The 26,702-nt window shown below is 29.8% G+C and overlaps 2 protein-coding genes across 6 annotated transcripts in view; both read right to left on the minus strand.

The window, feature by feature from the left end:
* The window catches only part of LOC129965715 (phospholipid-transporting ATPase ABCA1-like), a 62,350-nt gene extending 59,671 nt beyond the window's left edge, over positions 1–2,679 (minus strand). The window contains exon 1 of the mRNA XM_056079834.1: positions 2,294–2,679. Coding sequence (XP_055935809.1) covers positions 2,294–2,323 — 30 coding nt within the window. The 5' untranslated portion in view covers positions 2,324–2,679. The remainder of the gene's footprint in view (positions 1–2,293) is intronic.
* A 7,746-nt stretch (positions 2,680–10,425) lies between these two features.
* Positions 10,426–26,702, minus strand: part of LOC129965478 (ATP-binding cassette sub-family A member 2-like) — an 81,487-nt gene continuing 65,210 nt past the window's right edge. For all 5 annotated transcript variants that reach the window (XM_056079382.1, XM_056079379.1, XM_056079383.1 and 2 more), the window contains 5 exons: positions 23,940–24,448; positions 20,329–20,516; positions 20,064–20,237; positions 18,123–18,345; positions 10,426–14,969 (listed from right to left, as the gene is read on the minus strand). In XM_056079382.1, the coding sequence (XP_055935357.1) occupies positions 14,802–14,969; positions 18,123–18,345; positions 20,064–20,237; positions 20,329–20,516; positions 23,940–24,448 (1,262 nt within the window). In that variant the 3' untranslated portion in view covers positions 10,426–14,801. The remainder of the gene's footprint in view (positions 14,970–18,122; positions 18,346–20,063; positions 20,238–20,328; positions 20,517–23,939; positions 24,449–26,702) is intronic.

Genomic DNA, 26,702 nt, shown 5'->3' on the forward strand with positions numbered 1-26,702 from the left:
CTGGTAAGAATTGCACACTTGTATGCAGAGAAGGAAGAAAATATAAGTTTAAATTTCTGCAACTAATATATATTTAAAAGGTAATTATAAAACATAATAAGCAACTTACAAATATTTAAATATGAATGTACTGCAAAAGTATATTACAACATTAAATTTACTGCTATCACTGTTTTTCAATATATCGGTACGGTGATGTGAATGTCACGTGTTCAGCTGATGTGAATTTTAATACGTATACTAAAATTTTGGCTGCTTCAGTAAACTTTAGATTCACTGCAAGTCAACTTTGTGATGGATATTGAATTGCTCTCGGAATTCATAGCTGGAAAATATTCCAATTCAAATGGATAAAACAATGAAAAACTCGGGAAAAAAATGTAATTCAGAATTGTAATCTGCCTGTTGCAGTTTTGTTAAATTACCGTTACAAAAACAAAACTTTTCCGTTTTCAATGCTAAAATTTCTGTGACAGTTTACTGAATACATTTAAATTCCATTTTATAATGTTAATTGACAGTGATAAAAAGTTAACTGATTTTCCGAAACCTTATTATTTATGGCCATCACAAATTGGTAATAATGAAAAGCAGTCGTGAATTTCAGTTTCCTTGTTCGAATTGTTGGAAAAAATATATAAATAAGCGATAATTTTTAATGACTATTTAAATAAATTATTTATATTTCAGCTGAATATTGAATAGAGCACATAGTTAAAAATCTAGAGAATAAGTTCCGAAGTCATTTTAGAATCTTATATAATAAGGCTTAGAATTAAATGAATTAGTATGTAATTTTTCGATTGATTTATTTTACAATAATACTTTGTTAATGACTCTAGAAGGGTATTTGAAATGTATTTGAATTGTAATGAACGACAAAAATGAGATAATTTAAATATGCTTTTATTAAAATGTATTTATGTCACAGAAAAATGCTTTTATTAAATGTAAATGTCACAGAAAATGTACCTTGAAAAGAACTTACCTCCAAACAAAACAGTTTTGTTTTAAAAACTTTTAAGTATTACTAAGAATAGTAGCAGTAGATACGACTCATTCTGCATTTCAAAACCAAAATAGAAATTTTTATCGAAACAATAGAGTTTCGTTTTAAAAACTGATTAATTTGCATTTTCTTTCTTTTTTTTTTTTTTTTTTTTTTTTTTTTTTGTTATAGAAATCGTTCAATCTTTAAATGTCAAAAACTTCTCTCTTATTATTTGTTTTTTCAAGAGAGATTGAATGAAGTATGCAGATTACAACACTGCGTTTCTAGTTTGAAAGAAAATAAAAAAAAATGTCAAAGAATGAATGACGTAGTAATATGTTTAAGTAACGTTTATATAATGTTTTTTTGGTGGAAAAAAGGTGACTTTTATACCATAACTTAGGTACATAGTTATTGTATTTATCACTATAAAATTAATATATAGACTGTATACCAGTAAAAACTTTAATTTATTGATTAGTCAAATTTTAAAATGCACTTATTTATTTAGTTACTAATTTATTTTTAATTCTGTTATTAATATTTATTCATTAGTTATTAATTACTAAAATATTCACATTTCATCAATTATAATAATATAAGTAACACATATTAAGAATATATATATATATAACTTATTTTGTTTTTGATAAACAATAATTTTTCCAATGGTATTCTCGCTGATTTAAGATGGCATAAGCTTGGTAAAATATCAGCATATGTAATTAATATATAAAATTAATGTGGAGGACAGATACCAATAAAAGTTTTAATTAAAAGACTCTTCATCATCCTTACAGTTTCAACATAAACAAATAAAACAGCAAATCAAAAAGTTCTTTAATTATCTCTGCAGATCCCTAGCACACACTAGTAAGATTAGTGGGTGTAACAATAGTAATTCCTAATCATAGAAAGGTGGTGCCATATCTAGTCACCTTAAAAGCAATATATAATGTTAAAAAAAAAGAGGAAGTATTTTTATATTTTACTATATATGCCATCAAGACAAATTTTTATTGTTTTTCATTCATTTATTCTTGAAATTAGCCATACTTTTTAAAACTATTATGCATGGGTAAATTTGATATATCATATTTGCCACAACATACTCGCAGATATATATATATATATATATATAATCACTATTAAATATTATTTATATATGGAAATAAAGAAACGGATAAGCATAATTCGTAACTCTAAATATTCTCATATAAATATATTTACTTAACCAAATGAATAATCACTGCTATCAAGACAACTCAGAAAAGCAAATATATATATATAATTTACACTTACTTGAGAATTATTCCACGCAGAGGCCGGCATATCGAATGAATTAATTGGTAGGAGTCACTTTTCTAAAATAAAATTTTTCCGCTGCCACTTCTAGATACAAAACCGAGTTAGTTTCATTAGAATATGTCATATAAAGAATATCTTATTATAAAAGAAAAAAATCTCCTAATTTTTTTTTCGTAATAAAAATGTTGAAAATACAGTTTATTGAAAAGGTAGATTATTACAATAATCTGCGATTAATCCATCCTTGAATTATTTAATCAAAATAAAACACGCTCTTTATAACAACTTCAACAGTTTCCTTTTAACTCTTATAGGTTTCAAAAGGTGAGTACTTTTTCAATCGATGCGTAATACAAAAGAACGACTCACATCTGGAAAATATCTTCAACTGCCGTTCGATCTGTTTCACGTCACTTCCGTTTAGATATCCTAGCCAAAGCAAATACGCCTCTTCTCTAAGTTAAATAATCTTGAAAGGAATTTTTTTTTCTTTCACCTCAAAGTTGATATCTTGCATGAGTTAGATACACACCTTGAAAACGAAGGGCAAATTTATCGAACATTGAAACAATTCCAAAAACTGGTAAACAGAGCACGAGTAAAACTTATTGTTATCTCTTACTTTCATGCACTTTTTGGGACAATAATTTTGAAATCTGAAACATGAATATTGCAGAGAAACCATAAATTGTACTCAATTGAACTCAATAAATTATCTATAATAAAATGTTAATCATAACAATTTAAATTGAGATTCCCATTTAGAAACATTTGAAGGGTTACTTTTAAACAGATGTTGTTTAAATTAAAGGTACGTGAGCTGAAACGCCCTCTCCAAACTTCCATAACAGTAAAAGGACATTTGATCTGATAGATATAATGCACATTAGGCACATAATGCCTTTCTGTTGAAATCGTGCCTCTAATACTAAACCCTCAGGTCTCAAAATCTGTGATTCTGTTATAAGCTATCAATGGGCCTATACAATCGAAAATCATTCACCCCTTTATGGATTTTTTTGTTCTCAGATGTAAATTGTATCTTAAAAAGAGACACGAGGTAGACACAATTTAAAGTAACACAAGGGTATTTCAGGACGGATCTCACAATTTTGAACCGATCAAGACGAGGACGACACCTGAGCTAGTGCCCCCCTCTCCCAATTTTCGCACCACACCAGTAAGGGGACATTTAGCTGCGACGTATTTAGCATGCACCAGACCAGCTTATACAACGATTTTTCGGTGCAATCTGGTCTCGAATTTGAAACCATCCGGCTCTAAATCTGAGACCTTACCACCGTCCACCTCGGCCTTTGTTTGGATATGTCATGCGACTGCATAGTTACCAGAAATTTCCTTAACGTAATTAATGTATTACTTAAATAATTGAATATTAAATTACTGAAAATAATTTTTAAGAAGGCCGTTGATGTTCACAGGCATGCGATTTAGTTTAGTTTTAATACTGTCAAATAAAAATTATTTGGGGGAGGACCGCATAATTTTGAAATGTGATCTAATAAGAAAGACAATACCTCAAGCTTCACGCTCTACCCAAAATTCCACACCACACCTGCTAGGCAATCATTTACGGAATGAATTCTAAAATGGGCGATGGATGAAAATTGTTGTCTTCCTAGCTCCATTCGGATGCTTTTACTGGAAGAAGTAAACTATTATTAAAGTCCATGGTACGTAACCACATTCTTATTATTATAAAATATGATTTCTGATCTTTGTCCAGTAATACTATTTCTAAATATAGTACTACCTCGCTTTTGATTCGATAGTTTTATGGTATTCGCTTATTTTCTTTATTTTCTCAAATTAATTCATGTAAGAAGTTTCTCTCGATTTAACATAAATGCATCCATTACTTCGATTCAATAACATTTAAAGAAGAATAAAATATATAAAGGAAATAATTATAAAAGCTGCAATGTATTAAACACGTTTATACAATCTTTACTCAAAAATCTGGCGTCTAAGCAGGACATATATCTTTTAATGTACATTAATACAAAATAACTAAAACAATATTAAAAAATCAGGTAAAAATTAAATAATCAAAACTTGATCATAAGATTAATCCAAGTGGCATTGATCGTTCTAATCTTCCATAATTAGCCTAATTCATGAGTCCTTATTATGTCACTTATGATAACCAACTGCGGTGGTTTAACTAAAACTTTCTGGCGTTTTCTCTTATAAAGGTGTTTCCCTTTTCCTCTGCATAAAGTTGTAGACCTTAAGCAAGGCCATAAACATTACAAATGATCAGAGTTTTATTTCACACGTGAGAGTTGTATGCTTCGTAGCTTAATAAAGAAAACTTTTCTGTATGGGTTAACTGCATGTCATTTACGAACAATCTTCGACATCAATCTAGCGTGCGATTAAATGCTGATATGCGGCATGTATCAGATAACCGAACGCACATTTTGAATGTCTTTCTTTCCGATCGATTGTCACCAAAATAGGACACGGAATTACAATTGCAATTACAAAATCACAAATTTCATTTATTTCAGTAATTGCATTTTTCAATTATCTTGTTTACATGCGTCAGAAAGAACAGATCCGCAGACAGTCAATCTCTAACCCCACAGACTGATAGGCAGAACTTAATGAATCTGGTTCCAAATCTGATATATATCTATATATTAGATCTGAATCTATGAACAAAATCTAATTCTTTATGTTTTATCATGTTCACTTGCACTTAGACAGACTTTCCCTGAATGGATTGCACAGAAAGTTTGTTAGAAAAATACAAATCTGATCGTAATTTTATGTACCAAATTTCAATCATCTAGCTCAATGCAGTTTGGATTTATCGTGATCATAAAAATACATAAAGTCAAAGATATATATTTTTTTCGGCTCGGAAAGGTCTGAAACATGGAGTCAAAATGTGTGTTAACTGCATGCCATTGGCCAACAATTGTTACGAAGAGCGATCTTTGGCGTGAATCTAGGGTGCGATTAAGTACTGACATGCTACTAATATACATGAACCTGATAAACGAATGCACATTTTGGGCGTCTTTTTTCCACTCGATTGATATTAAGACTTAATTCAAAATTACAGTTGTAGCTACAAGACAACATACCGAATTTCATTCATTTAAGTCTTTATGTTTATGAATTATTTTATTTACACTCTTGAACAAATACAGACCGACAGAAGGTCAATCGTCTGATGGTTTTGGTTCAAAATTTGATATCTTTGTTTTAATTTCTAAAAAAATGTGTTCTTAAATTTTATCTATCTAATTTTTTGCGTTTTCTAGTTACCGAGATCATGTATATATATTGTTGCGAAATTTCCGCGGGTTCGTTTGGATAGTGGGAGTTATATGGTGTGGAGAACACTCAATCAGCAGGCGGCAGTAGAAAATGAAACAACGACATTTATTTACACGAAGACACACAGGGCAGCACAAAGACGACAACTATATGCAGCACAGAAGACGATTATCTTCAGCCGATAGGTGCAGCATACAACAGCATACACAGCAGCATACAACAAGACTCTACTGTAGACAGTAGCGCACAGCTTAGTTCAGCACTAGCTTGACACCGTCGCTGCTCCGCTTATCCCTGGAACAACAGTTCTTCACCGTCGATTCCGACTACTCTTCTCTGTCGCTTCCAACTACGACTACTCAATTCACAACCACCTGGCAGCTGCGGCTGCTTCCTTTTATAGGTTTCAGGAGGCGGGGCTAGAAACCTCTCAACCAATCAGGAACGTTCGAGGCGTATCTTGGTTCCTAATGGACGGATCGGGAAAATTCTCGATGTTTCGGGTATAATCTATTCTGGTGCCAAAGTCGCCAAATTCGTCGCCAAATTCGTCGCCAAGTCACCAAATGGTCGCCAAGTTTGTTGCCATGCTCTGGGACCTGCTAGGGAACCAACTATGCTGGGAAGCCGCATCACAGATTCGTAACAATATATTCATAGTTATATATCATAGTTATATATATATATATATATATATATATATATATATATATATATATATATATATATATATATATATATATATATATATATATATATATATATATATATATATATATATATATATATATATATATATATATATATATATATATATATATAGTTCATCCTCTTGAATATATATATTCAAGAGGATGAACTTCCGACGGAAGTCGGCATATCGAAGATGTTTGTTTATCATGAAGCATTTGCTAATTAAATTATGAAATATTTGCAACCGCTCTTTAATTTTCTTATTTATGAAATATGTAAAGAGTAAATACAGCTGTCATTAAAAAAATTTCACTTTATAATTCAGATGAGTCCTCACATTTCCAATTACTTAGAGTCCAGAAAACACATTTTTGGGGTTATGTCTGCCTAACTGTGAACATGGTAACTCAAAACTGCATGATGCTAGAGTGATGAAATTTAGTATGTGGTTTTAATGCTACATTTGTAGATATCTAACAAATTTTAGCGAAATCCACCGTTGAGAAGTCTGTCTATCTGATCTCATGCGCGGGAATGCGATAACTCAAAAACTCAGAGATTTGTGGATGAAATTTAATATAGATTTGTCATCAAAGTAGCAGATGTGTATTACATTTTTGACCAAATCTTCTAAGGAGGGAGATCATTTTTTTAACTATTATTGAGTTTATATGAACTCGTTAACTCAAAAGCACAAAAACTTGGATCAATAAAATTTGGCATACGGTCTTTGTAGCCAAAGTTATATAAAACTGTAGAAAATTTTTTAACCTATCGCTGAGTGGGAAGGTGTCTAGAATGCATATTTATTTATTTTATTCTATTAATGAGCCCAAAGCGCGCCGTACTGAGTTTTTACAGGTGAAAAGTCAAAGGAGGAAGGACATTGATATTTGCGGATTGCCATCGACCTTAGACAGTTGGTTGCTACCCTTCCTCCACCTCAGCAATATATTTAAGGGATGCATAGAAAGATAAATAATTTACTTATATTAAAGTTCTGTTTTAGAGCTACGCTATGGCTATTTTGGTAAGGACTTTGTAATTTGAACCGCAGTCAGATGGCGAGGACTACATCTGAGCTGGCAATCCCGTCTCCAAACTTCCGTCCTTCATCAGAGAAAGGACATTTAATTCAAGACCCGTGCACCAGACTCTCTTACATAACGGTTCTTTGGTGTAATCGCGTCTCAAACCTGGAACTCACCGTTCCCGATGACAAGACCTTACAACCAAGCCACCATGACCCTAGAGAAAGATAGAAGTTGAGTAGAAAAAAAATAAGGAGAAAGTCAAAAGGAGAATATTCCCGATGGATTTTCACACATTTCATGATCGTATATCAAATATTGGGTTTGTGCAGTTATCTTATAATCCTTTCATTTTTTTTCTACATTCATTTTCATTTTATTGGGCGTTTATTTTTCTTCTCCTTTTGGCTATTATATACACCATAAGGCCTCCAAATAGCTGATTGTGTTCATGAAACAAAAGTTAAGATAAAAGGCGGCTAGCTTATCGGTTCACCTTCTTACGAATTTAGATTAGATAAGAGCTGACATTTTTTATTTTGTATTAGAAGGTTTGAACATTGGGTTTTGTAATAATGCTTTTCTATATTGATGATTTAATATTTTATCTGTTGAATTCTTGATGTAACAATCATTCGTCACGTGGCTGAGCTATAAGATGGCATTTCTGTGGTTACGTTTATCTTAGTTTTATAAATATAAAAAATATTATTGCCTTGACCTTTGAAAAAAAATTTGTAAGATACCGTTAGAAGAATTTCAACGAAGATGTTATCACGTTATTTAAAATATAGTGTGAAGGAAAAAAACGCATTTCTATTTAGTGAATACCTTTTTTCTTTATTTAAAATTCAGCACTTTATACCATAAAGTGGGTTTACAATTATTACTCCTAAAATTGAAATTTTTAATAATGTTGAGAGATTTATTTATTTATTGGCAAAATTATCTCTCTTTCTTTAAATGTAATGTCATAAATGGCTGCCTTCAGTCATTAGCCTTTCGACAACCATATTTAGAACATTAATCCAGCCGTGCCAGCCAGCTTCTACCTTATTACGACAAAAGAAAGTATTTTAAATGAAAGAAAAAGCATATATAATACTGACTAGTAGCAAAATCTTCAGAGAAAATCTGTCCAGTTATTAAGGCTGGGAACTCTACCAAGTTTTATTTTGCGTTACCTCTTGAACCTTTAGACGTGGGAGGGCAGAGGACAATTTATGAAGTATTAGATCAGCAGCTTTCAAATGAAATAAAGAAAAAAAATAAAATGGCATAGTAGTTATGCCTGGAGAACTCCGTCGCAATTTGCCTCCACAGAGAATTTAGAGTGAAACAATTCTTTTGAAACTTCTGTGGTGAATAGCATATAAGCCAGTTAACAACTACGCTACACGAGCATATGCTTTTGTATCCTGGTCATGTTACTGGACTGCGAACCCCAAGGTCCCAGGTTTTATCCTCGCTCATCCAAATCCCGAAACTTCTCTCGAAAATAGATGATGATGAATGATAGTTGACCATTAATTGATTGAGTCATTGGCTCGGTCTCGGGGACTTGTTGGTTAAATACCTATACAAGACCTATTGGTTTTTCTGATTACTTAAAGTTATATATATGAATGGAAGAACTGAATATTCCAGATAATTTTTTTTTAAAGCATTTTTAGCACATTCCACATACTACTAAAATTTCAAATATATATTTTTTTAATAATCAATCACGGTTTCAGTATTCAGCACACACTCAAAACAAAATCTTTACCGTGATTAGGAAGGCATGTGTATACTGGAATTCTGTCATGCTTTCTAAAAACTTCTGATATCAAAAAGACATCATCACTGGCTTTAAAAATGGATCATTTATCAATTGAATACGCCGTCACCATCAATATTATCGGAAAACTCGGAAGTGTTCAGAGAATTTAAGATTGATCAGTTAAAGCTCCATGAAAAATCATTTTTATAATTTTCCAATAACATATTTAAACATTTGTCGCCTTACGAGATATACAAGACCTATTTTTTATAACATAACCACTTAATTTCTTTCCAAAAAAAAACTCTTAAGTTTTTACACCCGGTTTTATTTCCTAGTACGGAAATTAATGAATTGAAGAAAAGCATTTTAAATTAAAGAAATCCATTTAAAATGGATAAAAAAATTGATGATTGTTAAAAAAGAAGGTACATTCTTTAAACAGTTACAATCATCTGTCTAATTATATTCAATTCAAGCAAGCGTAAATGGCGCTCAAGGAAAAAAATTATCTTTAGCATTATTAGATTGCCATACTTCCAGCAAATTGCAGGATCAAAAACTAAAAACAGAATGTAACAATTTACAGGGTAGACCATCAAGCACAGGACGACCAAACTTAGCTTGTAGTTAATTCTTGGTCTAGTAAGTAGATACTCACTAGAAAAGGTTTCTTTTTCTTCAAGGTATTAATTAGTTTTTTATTAGATTAAAATTAATTGAAATTTTAAAGTTTCCCTTCAAACTTATTATATTACACATAATGATTATTGCACAAAAATCATTTTTATACTATCTTAAAAGTTTTGATGAAAAAAATTTGGGGAAGGGTTGACTTTTCAGCTCTGGCTTACATTTTGTGGGGAATATCTGAAAGTCACTACAATCAAATAGATAAGAGAAACTATTGAAAAATAACGTGTTCAGATATCTACTGATAAATGTAACGATGCGTAATAAAGAGATAATTTTAATTATGAAACTCATGTACGTTAATAATTTTAAGTAAAACATATTAACAGTGCTTTTATAAATTTTTCAGATATACAACATAATATTTATAAATAAGATTCTAGAAAAAAAATTCGTTTATGAGCTATTTTATATTTTATTATTATCATTTATGTATTACAAAATTTGTATGGTATAGGAATAAAATGATAAATAAGTATGGTAGAGGAAATTAAAATGAGAATCAGTAAGTGTTAACAGTGTACAATTACTTAAGTTATATGAAACTAAACATGCAAAAATATCTGTGCATAAAAAATAATCTAAACCATTAATAATTTTAAATTAATTTTATTTTTAATATAATATATGATTATTACATGTTATTCTCTTCTTAACATACAATGCATAGACAAATACACTTAAAAAATACTCTTTAATTGTAAATTATGCGTTTCAAAATATCTTACAAAAAACAAAACAACAATTTTATTTCAAAATTCACAGCCTTTGTAATATTTAAGAATTTACATCTGTTTTTATTAAATTTAAAATATTTACACAAATAGCTATTGACTAAAATGAAGTAGTATCAAAACTATTTAACATTCTATTATTCTAGACCTAATATTATTTTAGGTCTAGAAAATAAAATAAATTTATAAAAAAACTTCATTAATGATTATGAACTTAACCTTCAAGCACACACATAAGGTCTCTTTGACTCTCTCATTTCTGTCTTGCTGAAGACTGGTAGGCATTTCTCTAAGCTGCAACTGTTATTTCCTATGTTTTCATGGCTGATTTAAAAGGAAAAGACTAGAGCAATAGGTGCAGGAAAAACTAGATGGTTAATTTTTTTTTTCACTCTCTCTTGGGAGTTAAAATCTTATTTATCTCGTTCGTACGCGATTGTTATAAATTTATGACAGAAACCATGTGTAAAATATTGATGTTTTTAATAACTTAAATATTTTTATTAAAAAATATATATTTATATAATGAGTTTTATTTAAATAAAATGGATAAAAAATACTAAGGCAGAAAAATTGAGTTGATAAAATAGAGATAAGTTAGGTTTTTTTTCTCTTATTTAAAATTTCATTAAATTTGAAATACTATTTATTTGCATGAAAAAACTTTACAAATATCGAAACCAATTTCTTTTTATTAGAAGAGCAAATAACATAAAAGCAATGCAAATAGCACAAGATGCTTTACAATATTGTTCTGATATCATATTGATAATGTATGACATTCAAAATTTCAGAAAATATTGAGAAGATATTCTACAATATTTTGGGCTAGTAAGAAATGTCTTAAAATTTGTTCAGTCTGCATGTTAATATTTAAAACTAGATATATACTGAAGGGTTCACAAGTCATTACAATTTTGCCCTTTTAATGCAAGCACATGGATGATAATTACCAAATAATAATCAGTTAGTATTTACAATTATAAACCAAGTTACAATATTGTACTTATAAGTGTCCTGTAAGATGACAGTTCAAAGACTATTAAATGTAGGAACAAAGAATGCACACTAAACATAAAATAAATAAAAAATTTTAAAGACACAAAAAGTTTTAAATGATCTTGATATTTAAAGAATATGCAAGTGGAAAAAAAGTAAGTGATATAAAATTAAGAATGAAATAAATTAGGAAGTGAAATAAATCCAAACAATACAGAAACACTTGATAACAATAAATACTGGAAAAAGTATTTTAAAGTGAAGAAGCCATTAACTCTTAGCAGATATTTTGTAAACACAAACACATAAATTTGGAATGAAAAACTTATGTATCAAACCAACAAAAAAAAAATTATCTCGCTTAACTCTTTGAGACACAGAACATAAAACTACTGAATTGCAGGTGCAAATTGATTAAATTACATGAAATACACAATAAGGAAATGAAAATAACAATTTATTAATTTTCCTTAACATTCTCATACAAGTTAGTGAACTGCTTATTTGAAGTCACTGTAGTAAATATTAGCGACACAAACAGCTGAGTAAAAATAAAAGGCTCTGTGGACTCAAACGAAGCCACTATGCCTCAAAGGGTTAACGAAATGCCTTAAAAGGTTGATTGTAAAAAATACCTTATGCCCTGCCCCATAAAATTTATCCGTTAAAAATTTCTTTGTAAAATTTTATAAATATCAAAATTTATAAATTTTTTATCGTTCAGTGCATAAACTAAGTATTTAAAAATTAATATCTTCGATTCATTTATCGCAAAATGCTAGGGGAAAAAATGCTAAAATTTTTTGATATCATATTTTCAAATTTTTAAGAGTATTTGAAACTTCAAGATTATTCAATATTAAGTATAGGAAGTTATCAATAATTCAATATTATTTCTAATAACTCGCGTTTTTAAAAGAAGCAAGTGGGAAGTGTTAAGGAAAGAAGTCATCATATTTGAATTTTAAATACCTTAATGGAATTTAAGTAATAGAGTTTTAAATTATATTTTGCATCATTTAAGTATAATAGCATAATTTTTTTATGCTCTCAAAATAGATAAATGATTTTTTTTTGGATAGTTTGCACACTTTCTAATAATTTCTATAATATACGTAAATTTGGCTTATGTTTGTTGGACAAATAAGTCAATAGTTATTAAAGCTTTGTCAAGTCCTGTTCACTTCAGCATCATTACATTGCTTTTAAATGCAATAAAACTTTTAGTAAGCGAAAGGGCACTTTATATTAATTTATACCAAATGCTAATATTATATTATGTTTACAGTTTAAAACTAGATATTTACAGATAAGTTTACAGCACAATAAAATGATTTATCAAAAGCATTTAAAAGTGTATGAAAATATCACATTAAAAAATGTTTGTTTCTCAACAAAATATTTTATAATATGTACTAATCCTTATTTAATAATCGTTATAATCAAGATTTTTTTCTTTCACTAAAGTACTTTTTTTATTGCTTTTCGAAAAATGCGCCAGAATTTTATAATTTTTCCATATTTACAATGATAACTACTCTAATGAAAGTTAAAAAATACATTATGAAAATATACTTTCGTCCACATAATCTCTTTCTAATATTAGAAGAAATGTAGTTTGATCATTATCAGATGAAAACTTCAGAGAAAAAATACAATTATGAATTTTCATATTTTACTATTATGTACCCATATATAATATAAATTCTGATTTTTTTTAAAAATTCCTGATAATTTTTAATAATAACAAAAACTACTGTGCTGTGACTACTGTGATACAAGACAATATTACAAAAAAATGAGGGTAGCTATAAAATGTAAATAATTCAATTAATGAAGGGCAAATACGTTCTTAATTCCTGGCAGAGGGAAAATGGAATAGATGATTAAATATTAAAGTGAATTAAAGGAAATAAGAAATTATATATTTATACACATATTCTTTTTATTTAAGAATCTAAATTTCAGCTCACATAAGAATTCAAAGCTCCAGTTTAATTTTATTCACTGCTTCTTGTCGATAGCTAAGAGCAAATTTAATCAATTTCTAAGTACTTTCAACCAACAGTGAGAAATTTCATATCACAGGAAGAAATATTTCTCACTAATACTTTCAAAAATATTTGCTAATCTCAAACATGAAAAATATTTTTTCTTTACATCACACATAACAAGAAATTATCACAATCAATATAAGCATAACATGAATAATAATCTAAAATTTTAACCATCAACAAACATATAGCGTCACTTATGATTTCTTAAACACACTAAAAAAATAGGTAAATTAAGGAAAATAATAATAATATATACATTACACAATTCGAAAATGTTTATACATCAAATGTAACAAAAAAATGTAGCAAATCACAATTCGACTAGAATAAAATCATTAGCAAATTTTAATGATTACATGGAAGTTTGGTTACATAATAATTTGGTTTATCCTTATAAATACTGGCTATATGAAAATTTATCTCAATAAGATAACATCAGAAAAATCAATCATGCCAATAAACTAATATGTAACAAAAGATGCTTATGAGCATGTTTGGAAGTGCCATATCTCACTGGAATCACATAAATTTGAAATGACCCGAGTATTTGTCCAAATGTAGACCTGGTTTAAGAATAGAAAACTAAATACTAAAAACATATTAGAAGCAGAAGTGGCATCCTACAACATTAGAATTTTTAACTGAGGAATGATTCAATAATAAAAAAACAAATTTGCTTTCATACATTTTATATGATGCAGATGATGTTTGATCCTAACACAATTTGGAAAAGAATCAAATTTGAAATCTCAATCAAATTCTTGCAAGTAATAATCAACATCACAGCTGGCGCTTATTAGCACATTTAACAAAAGAAATGCGATGAGTATACAGATAAAATTATAATTTTATCTTTATAAATTTATTATAGTGATTTTGTAGTAAATTAAAATAATAAAATTTTATTATTTGAGAAAAATAACTGCTAATTAACAATTGCGTTCAACTAATTAATTCATTCAAGAAAAACAATATTTTTACAAAATAAATAATTATCTTATTTTCACAAATTAAATTATTTTCAAACTGAAAATAACGAAAATAAAACTCATTTAATGCTGCCAAAAAATCGATAAGCTAAAAAAAGATTAAGAATAAAACTTTCTGTAATAAACTACAGAAACAGAAAAATGCATTGTTGCATTAAAATTCAAAACTTTTTCATAAATAGACAATTCTATATCTACATATCCCTGATTTTGTTACAACAGATAAGGCACTTTACTCTGAAGCTCTTTGTGCGCGAGCAAAAGTTAAAAATATTTGCTCTAGAGAGGTGTCACTGATTAAATAATCTTCCAATTCAAACTGCACTTTCATCTGTGACATGAATTTGAACAGACGACTCAAAGTGACAGATGGATCCACAATATGGTACTGAAGCATACCCTAAAAATTAGAAAAGGGATAATATATATTTTAGTGAGTTTATATTTTTCTTTTATAATAATATTAATCAAATAATTTTTCCAAAATTTGATGAAATTAAATAGTAATAGAATCAGTAATAAAAATTATAATTCCTACACACTTTTTATCTGACATAAATGAAATAAAGTAAAATTATATTTGAAACATATTTAATATTTTTTTATTTATTTTAATATATTAGAAAATGGCCCAAAAGAAGTCATTTAAATTCATACCGCAGGCAACTATTCTGAAAAAATAAATGCGCTAAAGCACCGTTTATGCATTTCTCAATTATACATCTTTCACAATTATACATCATCTGATCACAATTCTGATTCTTTCATAAAGATAAGATGCTTCGTTTATATGATGCAAAGTTTCAATTTTTAAAATATATCGTTTTCTCCTTTTCAGAAGTTCACATTTTTTTTTCGACCATTATTTTTCTATTCTGGTTGACGGAGATACTTTTCTAAAAAGCTAACTGGGTAATATTATTTTTCTCCTAATCATTTCAAAAATAAAGGACACATGAAAGAACATTTGAAAGTTCGAAGATGAAGAAAAGATAATGAAAGGATCAATTCAAGGTCATTAATCGGAATGATTTGTCTGAAAATAACGCATTCTCGAATTCCTATGTCTTTAAGCACCTATGTTTATTTCTGTATAGCCTTTCTTATAGCCTGGTTATTAGCGATATTATAACTTCAGAATTATTCACAATTCATTAATAAATAGAAGTCATTACTAATTTAAATTTACTACTAATTTAATAATGATGAAGAAGAATGTGATAAAATTTTGACCACTTTTTTTTTTTTTAATGCAATGGATTTACAGTCAGATTAAGCACTCTGAAATCGTTCTGCAATGCAAGTCTTCCTCTTTTTCCGTCCAAAACTAGATATGTTTAATTTAATTTTAATATATAAGCAGTGTTAATACTGAAATTTTGCAAACTGAATGAATAAAATATTTAAATGCAAGTACTTTCAAGAAATATAGTTTTATTATCTCGTTTTTAAGAATATTCAAAATTGGAATTAAATAATATTTTTTTAAAAATTGTCGACTTTTTTAGACAATCAAAAATGCCATTCAATGACAAGATCAAACAGATTTTAAATGACAAAGCAATATATATTAGAATAATCAAACAAAGTAACAAGGGAAAAACCTTGTAAAAGGTAATAAGTTAGAAAGGCTATTAGAATAATTTTCGAAAATTTAAACAATGTTTCATTTTGTTTCAATAAGTTTAAGCGAATCTTTGTAAATTAAATTTCTCTGAAAATATCACAAGAACCCGCCCCCCCCCTCCACACACACAGTGTCATGGGGCTCCAAAGCAGTTGCCTACTTTATCTATTTATTAATCAGGCTCTCAAGTGAAATTAAATAAAAAATTTCGAATTTATTTTTTTATACAAAAATATTGAATGAACTTAATTCAATTTGTAAAATGGTATCAATATTCACAGCCAAGCATGTCGAACAAAACAGTACTCCATATATGCTTCACAGTTATCATTTTACTCTTTTTTTATGAACAATTAAATGTAAAGCTTAATTATTATTTTTTAGTACGATATCGCATATAAGTACTAAGTTAAAATACTTTAAAACATTTTAAATGAATTTTATTGATAGCATTAAATTTGTCAAAATTGTACTTAAAATTTCGATTTTATGTCTTTTCATTCATGCATTATTTTAAATATGTCCCTTGAAAGATAAACGGTGTTTTACTATATTCTCTTTCTAAAAGTAATGAAATATACAATCATTACCAAATTCATTATAGCATTCCACTATTACAAACACTGAAGGATAGACTTGCATACGCATATTCATCCTATGAACTGCTTTCAAGGTATCATACATGTGTATTAATTAATTTTGCACAAGTAAATTTCTTAATTTGCAGTTGATAATTAATATAATTTTCAACTAGTAGATAAATAATGTATGAAATCATGCATCTTTCTAGAAAATGCATGACTTTTAGAATCATAAAATCTACCTAGAAGATCAAGACAAAAAGGAAGATATCTAATATACAAAAAGTTTCAATGAGCATAAAATCTCCTTATATAATAGTAAAATTGAAGCTCAAAAATTTATAATCTCTCAATCAAAAACAGCAACATTGTCAACAACACAATTGCTGTTTTTAACAACTTTCCGTAAAATATATTTTTTACACATAAATGCAAAGTTGTTTCCTTCTTTTTATATTTCTGAAACATAGTAACTCTCAGAAATACTACAGTAGACAAAATGCTTTCAAGAGAAATTTTAGAAGATAACTGAAATATTTATGTATGAAGCTTTTCAAGTAACAAATTGTTACAAGAAGTAACAATTTGTGCGAATCTTCTAGCACATAAAAAGGCACATGACATCTTGATAAATGTTGTTAATCAAAAGAAAATGAACCAGAAGTCATCCCATGGATAGATTTTCTGAACATATTTATGTCATTCATCAGAACTTACAATATAATTGATTTCAACAATCTCTAAATCTCGTTTGACAAAATAAAACCACGAATTCTCAGTTCATCTTATTACTAGTTCCTTTCATCAATTAGTTTAAGAAATTAATTTAAAAATTCAGGGCAATCTGTTCCTACACAAACTGAAAAACTTTATTTTTATTTCATGGTCGAGGGTTAATGCAGCAATTTTAAGCAACATTTCTTAAAAAGAGATTCATCTTTTAAATAAGCATTTATAGCTTCAAAAATAAACTAAATTCTTTTGTATTTTCCACAAAATAGCAAAATAAGATTAAGATGTCTTTAAATGAAATATATAAATTGGAGGATTTCTCTTTAAAAAGCATTAAACCACAAGTCGAACTGAACTGAGATGGAATTTTTAATTGTTTTAAAATAAGAAAAAGAAACAAGATAAGAAAAAAGGCTAGAAAAAGGTAAATAGAGGACAAGATAGAATGTATCATATAAAAACATAATGGAAATTTTTAAAGGCTTTATTCCTGAAATAATAATAGAAAAAATGGTTATATCTAATAATTAAAATTTCTGGATTATTCATCATCATCTAACTCGCCATCTATTTTATAAATTATATATACAATAAAGCAGCATTTTATTCTTACCTGGTGATCATCTTTTAAATTTGCTCCAGGTAGCTTACTTTGAACATTGCATTTAATAGTATTAATCCTGTCTTGGTTTTCTTGATCCTCCCTTTTCATTTTGATAATTAATGTATAACCTTGACCATATTTGGATTTCAGGTGTTGAATAGAACCAAGGCATCGGAAACGACCATTTACCATGATAGCCAGTCGATTACATAAAGCTTCACTTTCTTCCATGCTGTGAATATAAATAATTGCTTATTTGTATATTATCTATACATTATTGTATATAATCTGTACATTATTGTATTATTTGTATATTATTATATATTATCTGTATCCTGTATGCAGCAAAAAGTTTCTTTTTTCACATGGAATAAAATTATTCTGAAAATTATATTTAATTGTTAATTAAATTCAGCATTACAACAAAATTCTAGCAAACTAATTACAGACAGCTTAAAACATGATACTTGCTACTCCATAAAAAAATGAAACTGTAAAATATGAAATAAATTCTAATGGGTACTTTGCTGTTTATAAATAACTTGCAATATCTAACTTGATGAATGCCAGCGAAATCAAATCACAAAAATGTAATTTAAAACAAAAGTTGTGGTCCTCACATTTTTTTTTTTTTTTTTTTTTTTTTTTGCGTATTCCCAAATAAAAGTATTATTTTTTTCTTTCACCCATGAAGATTGTGGACTTTGGGCAAGTCAATGAAAGCCACACGATCTCAGATTGTCATTTTTAGAATTTGAACATTTTGGCTATATAGTATTGTGGTAAATTAACTTCACGAGAGGGCGCTCTGCGTTCTTCCGGTGATAGCCAGCAGTCGGAGGGCAGAGTTCAGAGTTCACTAGACGAGGGGAGAGAACGGACGTCCGCCGAGAAGGGTGCGACCGGAAACCGAGAAGCCGTGATACTCTGAGAAAGGGCCGAAACTGGAATTCTTGCGTTGAAGGATTCCTCTGCAAATGCCAGTGCACCACGCGTAGGTGGGAAAGATCCTTTAAACAACATCAACTGTCCATCTTCATGTAATATAAATTCCTTCATCATTGAATTCTCATTTGTAAAATTCATCAGAATCATCATTTGTTAATCAAGAATAAAAATATTAAGCTAATTCAAGTGGACTGATGCATTAAAACCCATCACACCCACAGTATAACAAAGAAAACCAACCTGTATTGAATTTTAGATTACTTATATTCTTACAACCGTCTTTTTTTTTCAGACTGGAATTAAAATTGGACACAGACTTACAACTTTAGTACCAAGATCACATACCAAATTCATTTATCTAAGTTACTGCTTTTTACAGTTATCACATTCACACACATGCGAATGCACAGATCGAGAAACCTCAGACCCAATCCACAGCCCAGAATCGGACTGGATTCAAAATTTGAAAATGGATTAACACTTTAAATCTAAACTGTGTACAAAATTTTATCCATCAAGTCTGTATATTTTATAGTTATTGTGTTCACTTGTACTAGGACAGACAGACAAATTTTCTGCATATGCATTTTATTCAAAATTTTATAGAAACCTACAAATTTAAAATAAAATCTACAGTACAAAATCTGTCTACTTCAAAAAGTTCTTAAGTTATCATGTATTCGATAGAATTTCAAAAATATCTTTTTTCGAACACAGGACGATCTGAAGCATCGAAATTCATCAAAATGTCGATTCTTTTTGTTTGTTTGTTCTTTTTTATGATTATAATATTTTGTAAATGAAAAACTAAAAGCTTAAAGATAGATTCACTTGTTTCTTACAAAGAATTTATTAAGATTTAAAGCCCTATAATGGCAATTAAACCATAAAAAAATTCTTTAAAAAATGTCCATTCATTTAATTTTTTTTAAAAATGGAACAGCTTAGCAAAGAAATCAAAATTTTAACTAATAAAGAAAACATTTTCAAAATTTGATTTACCTATGAGTAGTAAGTATAATGGCAGCACCAGTATTTCTCCGAGCTTGTGCAAGAATATTCCAAATCTTTCGCCGAGACACAGGGTCCACTCCGGCAGTTGGCTCATCTAATAAGATGAGAGGAGGTGCTCCGATAAGAGCTATTGCAACAGATAATTTCCTCTTGTTCCCACCACTGAAAGAAAAACATTATTATCAAATTATAAGAAAGAATTTTACCACAGTTTATTATTTTGAAACTACTTAAGAATTTCCAGTAAACATACCTGTAAAATCGAGATTGTTTATCAGCATGCTTAGTGAGGTCAGTCATTTTGATTAACTTCTCTACTTTTTCTTTCAAATCAAAACTAGTCAAACCTCTCAGTTGACCAAATAAAGTCAGCATTTCTCGACCAGTTAGAAGATCAAGCAATGCATCAAATTGTGGACAATAACCAAGGTAAGACTGAAACTGTTAAAAAGAAAACATTTTTCAAGAAATACCATAAATTCGAAAGTTCTTTAAGAATCAAAGAAATTTCCTTGAATTTGAAACACTAAAATAATACTTTAGTACTAAATAGAAAAGAGTTTTTAAAATGAAAATCTAAAATTATAACACATTTAGATGAACTGACATCTTTTGTTTCCGAATGATAAATATATTTAAAAATAAACACGTTATATTTTACATTTTGTTTCATGAAAATTTAAACTATGCATACAGAAAGACAGAAAAAAAAGAGAGAGAAATAACTTTTTTTAAGCAGAGCTTGACATATGCATAGTTTGTTGGATGTATTCATTTCATGAGCAAGGATTTAAATAATTAAGTAAATATAAAAGTAATATCATTAACAATTTATCTTTTGTAAAATCAGCACCAATATATTTCTCTAGACTTTAACACAATTTCGTGCACATTTTGAATTTAGCTTTTCAGTATTTTAAAAGTCCAAAATTCTTATCCAAAATTTCAGGGGAAAAAAATCTCTGAATCTCTATCATTTCCATCTCTGAATGTTAAATTAGAGATGGAATTCCCAAATTTTCTGGAATTATAAATGAATGACTAACATTTTGGAACTTCTTTAAAACGTCAATGCATAAAAATATATCTTTAGGTGAAATTAGTAAATTCAATTATCTGAAAGCTCATTTATCTGGAAGAGCTTTGAAAACAATGGAGAGTTTCCCTATTTCTGGCGAAAATTATGATAAAGCTGTTAAGCTGTTAGAACCGAGATTTGGTAGGATAGAAATTTTGGTAAATATACATACTGATCAGTTATTGAAATTCCCTCACTTAAACGTTCTAGCTATGTAAAAGGTTTTTGACAGTGATTCGATAAAATTCAGTTACATAGTATAAGCTTAGAGTCATTAGGAATTAAGTCAGATATTTATTGCACTTTATTATCTCCTGTAATTTTAAAGTCACTCACAAGCGATTTGAATTTTATAAAGAATTTAGAGAGGATTATTCTATTAGTGATTTAACAGATTTTCTACAAAATCAATTGATTGCGAAAGAAAAAAAAGAACTTTATTTCGTTCTCGAGAATAATGCGCATCTCTGCCATTTAAAGTTAGTACTTCCAGATGACACAGAAAAAACAAACTAGAACGCGATCGAGTTATGAATCCAGCTGCTAGTGAGTTATGCGTTCATAGTGTCACTTCAAAATTGAAGTTATGTCTTTTCTGTGGTGAAACGTCTCATTCAAATATAAATTGCGCTTATGGGAAAGGTTTACCACTTGAAAAAAGATGAAAATTGACTAAAAATGGTTCTTGTTTTCTTTGCATTAAGCCTGGGCATGTAAGCTTTTTTTGTAGATCAAAAGTTAAATATGCATCACGTTGTAGAAAACATTTAGATATAATGTGTTCGAAGAAAGTAAAAATCTCAATAGTTTAGTTATATTAACATCCCATTTCTAAAGAAACAATAGGGCTATTTTGGCACGGACCTCGTAATTTTGAGTCGTGGTCAGGTGACGAGGGCGACACCCGAGCTGGCACCCCCTTTCCACACTTCCGCACCACACCAGCGGGAGAACATTTGGTCCTGACGGATTTAACGTGCATCAGACCCGTTTACACAACGGTTCTTCGGTGGAATAGAGTCTCGAACCTTCTGGTTCCGAAATTGTGATCGTACACCTAGGCCACCACGCCCTTAAAAAATTTCAATAGAGAACAGCTGGAATTAATAGATGTAATCAAAAATGGTACACTTTCAAATAATTGTTGGTCACGAAAAGTCTATATTCACACCTTAATATTTTATATTAAAGAGAAAACTTGAAACACTTAATTAGGGTTTTGATAGATATGGTTAGTAAACTAGACTGTATTACAAAATTTACAATAAAAAATATAAGATTAGTGGAATTGGGAAAAGAATCCGTGAATTATGACTTACTTATTCGGTGAAATTGAAAATGCAGAAACGTATCAAAGATATCGCAATAACTTGTCAAATGTAAATGGGAGCTATAATTATGAGTTAAAAGTTTTAGATGAAAAGAAAATTCGTGCTTCTTTATCTAAAATGAATGGTGATCATTGCTTGAACCGATTAAAGAACATCTTTATAAGTGATGAGGCTATAAATGAGAGACCTGAAAAGAATTGTGGTAAAATCCATTTTCTCATAGGAGCTGATTACGCTGGTAAATTGTTAACGGGAAACGTAAAACACTTTTCAGGAGGTTTGCAAACACTTTTAGGCTCAACAATAATGGGTAAATCTGACACAAAAAAATGCATTCACAGAGTTCACTGCCAATATTATCATTACATGTAAATAACGCAATGATTACAGATCTCTGGAATTTAAATACTTTGGGTATTAAAGGTAGTAGTGAAAACATACTAAATAGTAACCCATGAACTTGCTTTGAAACATTTCAGGGAAACAGTTAGTAGAAATTGTACTGGTAGATATCAGGTGAATCTAGTGGTAGAACTGGTAGATATCAGGTTAGATTGACTCCTCCTTTATTTGATAATAGAATTAGCTCTAAAAGAGCTTAGGCATATAGTTAAATCTCTTAAATTAAAGAATCTATTAAGCGAATATCAAGAAGCTGCGGTGATCCTATTTTAAGCAAGATGACATCGCGGTTACGCGCATTAAGGAAATTTTTTGTTTATATATACCTTGAGAACACAGAAAAAAACAAAGTTGGCTCGTGCATGATATGATTAATCCGCTGGTACGAGCACGCAGCCTAAAACTGCCGTCATCTTGATGAAAGCAGGATCATCGCGAAGTTTTTAACCAGTAGGAATCAGAAAGTATCATAAAACAAGCTAAACAAGATAAGATTAACTCTAAACATATGGGTGTACATTATTTGTCGCACAGAGCAGTATTTAAAGACCATCACTAAAATTCCTTCGGTATTTGACGGATCCGCTAAAACTAGAAACTCTGAATGCATTGAGAAAGGCCCCAATCTTACTCAACTGATTCCAGTTTCTATCTAAATTTAGATAGAAAATTTGGAAAAATGTCACAATTCAGCTAAATTTTTAATTAATTAAAATATTTAAAAAACTACTTCGAAGTGTATATTATCACTCTTCAAGGTATATATGTGACAAATTTGGTAGTTGTAGTCAAACAGTCTGATTTGCAGAGTACCGACACAAACATATATACACAGGAGAGATTATTATTAGTAGGAATTTGTTTTCTTTAAAAGTATAAACAGTCAAACAATTAGTTGTATTTTCTGTGGGTGGAGGGATAATTATATCAATAATTTCATTTATTTAAGTCATTAATCATTCATTTATTAAGTTTATTAATAAGATAATCAAATCAAAAGTTAAAATTATTAATATACTATACAATAAAGAAGGGCATAATAACCAATATTACCTTTTTCAAATTCATCATTAACGAGTTATTCTGAATAAAAGCATTCCCCGCAGATGGATAGCAGTCGCCAGTCAGCATTCTAAATGTCGTAGTTTTTCCAGCACCATTTACTCCAAGGAGACCGAAGCATTCCTGTTCGTGAATTCCGAAAGCCAAACGATCCACGGCATAAAAATTCTTATAAAGTTTTGTCAATTCTGAGACGACCAGAGCCTCGCGGCCAGATCCAGTCTGAGTTGGAATCAGGCTTCGGACCCTTTCTTCCTCTTGAAGAACATCTGAATCTTCAATGACATTTTCCTGGATAATCTGAAGATTTCGGTGCCTCATCTGGCGCCAACGGAGTCTTATGATCCGAAGCAAAGCAGACATTATCTTGGTTTCGAACAAAAGTACAAGACCGAAAAAAAGGAAACCATGGATGCAAAGGAAAAGGGCATCTCGGCCACAAGCATGCATGTCCCAACTGAGGAAACTTGATTTTATCAGGCACTTATCTTTGCAAATCTCTGTGGGAAAATTATATAGTTATATTAGCGCACAATTCACCATAAAACAAAATAAGTAAGTTTAAATTATCAATTAAAAAAAAGATTATGTTATTTTCGAATTGATAAAAAAAAATACTGTATGAATAGAATTCAACTAGTTATTTTCCAAACACACGTAAATCATAATCTCAGCACTGTTCCATTTAATGTTTGTTTCTTCCACGCGTTAAGAAGCTTATCCCTTTTACTGACAGGAATATAAATAATTGATAAAGTTTATTAACAGATTGGTTAATATTCGAAAATAACAGTCTTTATACTGCAAGGAATAAATCACATAACTTAAAGTTTTTGAAAAAGTATTTATGATTAATAAACAAATTCTGATATAAATAAAGTAAAAGGTTAAAGATAAGCTAAATAGATCTATCGACTTATTTTTCCTCTTGCGTATCTCATATTTAAAAAACTATTAGCCGGCGTCCTGGCCTAGGGGTGGCGCGTCTTCCCCGGGTTCTGGCCGTCCCGGGTTCGAGACCCGGTTCGGGCATGGCTGCTCTTCATTTGTTCTATCTGTGAGAGGTGTGAATGTGCCCCCTCTTGCACAACCCCTCAAAAAGGGGTTGTGCAAGCGAATGTGATGTGTGAGTAGCTAAGACGTACTCTTGGCCCTAGTTGCCGCTACTAACAAACAAGAGACGCACCCTCGGTTTAAATTCGTTGACTTTGTCAGCGAGCTTGTCCATTGCAAATGCCATTAGAAACAACAACAAAAAAAACTATTAAGTGTACAAAGCATATTACCACTCTAATCACAGCCCAATAATTAATTTATAAACCTTTAGAAATAGATATAAACTTCCAGCCACAAATATATTCTAAGTAATGAAAAGAAATATATTGTTAATAAATGCATTTCTGATAAAAATTACAATGTCTAAACGTTTAAACAGTCCCAAAATTCTATTAGTCATATTTAGCAAAATACAAATTGGCATACAAAATTTGCATTCGGCATACAAAAATTTTAAACAAAAAAACTGTTTAACGCTTTTGGAATTTATGAAATTTTGAATGTTGCTAATTTTGGTGATAGTGATTGTTTCAGCAACCGGTTCGATGAATGAAATTAATGTATTCCTTTTGTGTGGTAGGTGTTTTTTCCCCCTTTCAAACAAAAGATTTATAACTATTTTTTGTTAGAGAAAAAGCAGCTGGTTTCTTTTTTTCACTGGTGCACATTTTTTTTACAATTCAATTGGCCGGGATAGTCTGGTTGGTAAGGCGTTGGATTCGCACCCCTTGGATTGCGAGTTCGAACCCCGCCGACCGAAGACTTCTCGTGTGTGGTGGTGGCTAGCGCACGTATAAATCTGTCGTGGTCACAAAGTCCTCCACGTCGAGAGTAATACCACTGGGGGTACTGGATCAGGGGTGATCGTTCTCTGATTCAATCGGTGAATAAATGCATTAATGAAGCCTGCCCAGTAAAAAGGGTTGTGACATGTGTGTAGCTAAGTCGTACTCTTGGCCCTAGATGGCACTACTGAAAAACAAGACACGCACACCCTTGGCTTAAAATCACTGTCTTTTAAAGTCAGTGGGCTTCTCTATGGCAAGCGCCATTAGAAACAACAATTCAACTAGTGAAAATGAAGTGCATTTTATTACAATAAAAGAAAGTTTTATATTGCAAGGATTAAAATAGATTTTGCACTCATGTTTTAAACAAAAGAGCAACATTCGAATTACCAATTTGATAATACAATAAAATTGATGCGACTTCATTACGATATTGCAAAACATTGCTCAAAATTACGCATAAAGTAGTTTTTTTAAATTGCTAAAATTAATAAAACAGCATGACAACTAAATTGATACCATTTGAAATGCCGATGAGAATACAATGGATTCTAATAATTGCAATAACTAAAAATTGCAGTTTATGATATGCATACTAAAGATTTTAGCGTCAAACAAGCTGGATGATCGTATTTAGATCATAACATCCACTGAAACCTATCAATCATTAAAGTGCACAGTGAAATGGCATTTTCAGGAACGAAGATCATTAATAGCAAATTAAAATTTATTGTCTGAGGAGAATTAGGTACACCATGTATTGCTTTCAATTGAAAAGGAATTATTAGATTCTTTGGACGCAGAAATAATTATTGGCAGATTTGCACAATAATCTAAAGAATTAAAATGCTTGTTGATCTTTCCTTAAAGTAGGGAACCGCATGCGATATATTTCTGTATTTTTCGATTG

The sequence above is a fragment of the Argiope bruennichi genome, chromosome 4, assembly GCF_947563725.1.
Source record: "Argiope bruennichi chromosome 4, qqArgBrue1.1, whole genome shotgun sequence".
NCBI lineage: Eukaryota > Metazoa > Arthropoda > Arachnida > Araneae > Araneidae > Argiope > Argiope bruennichi.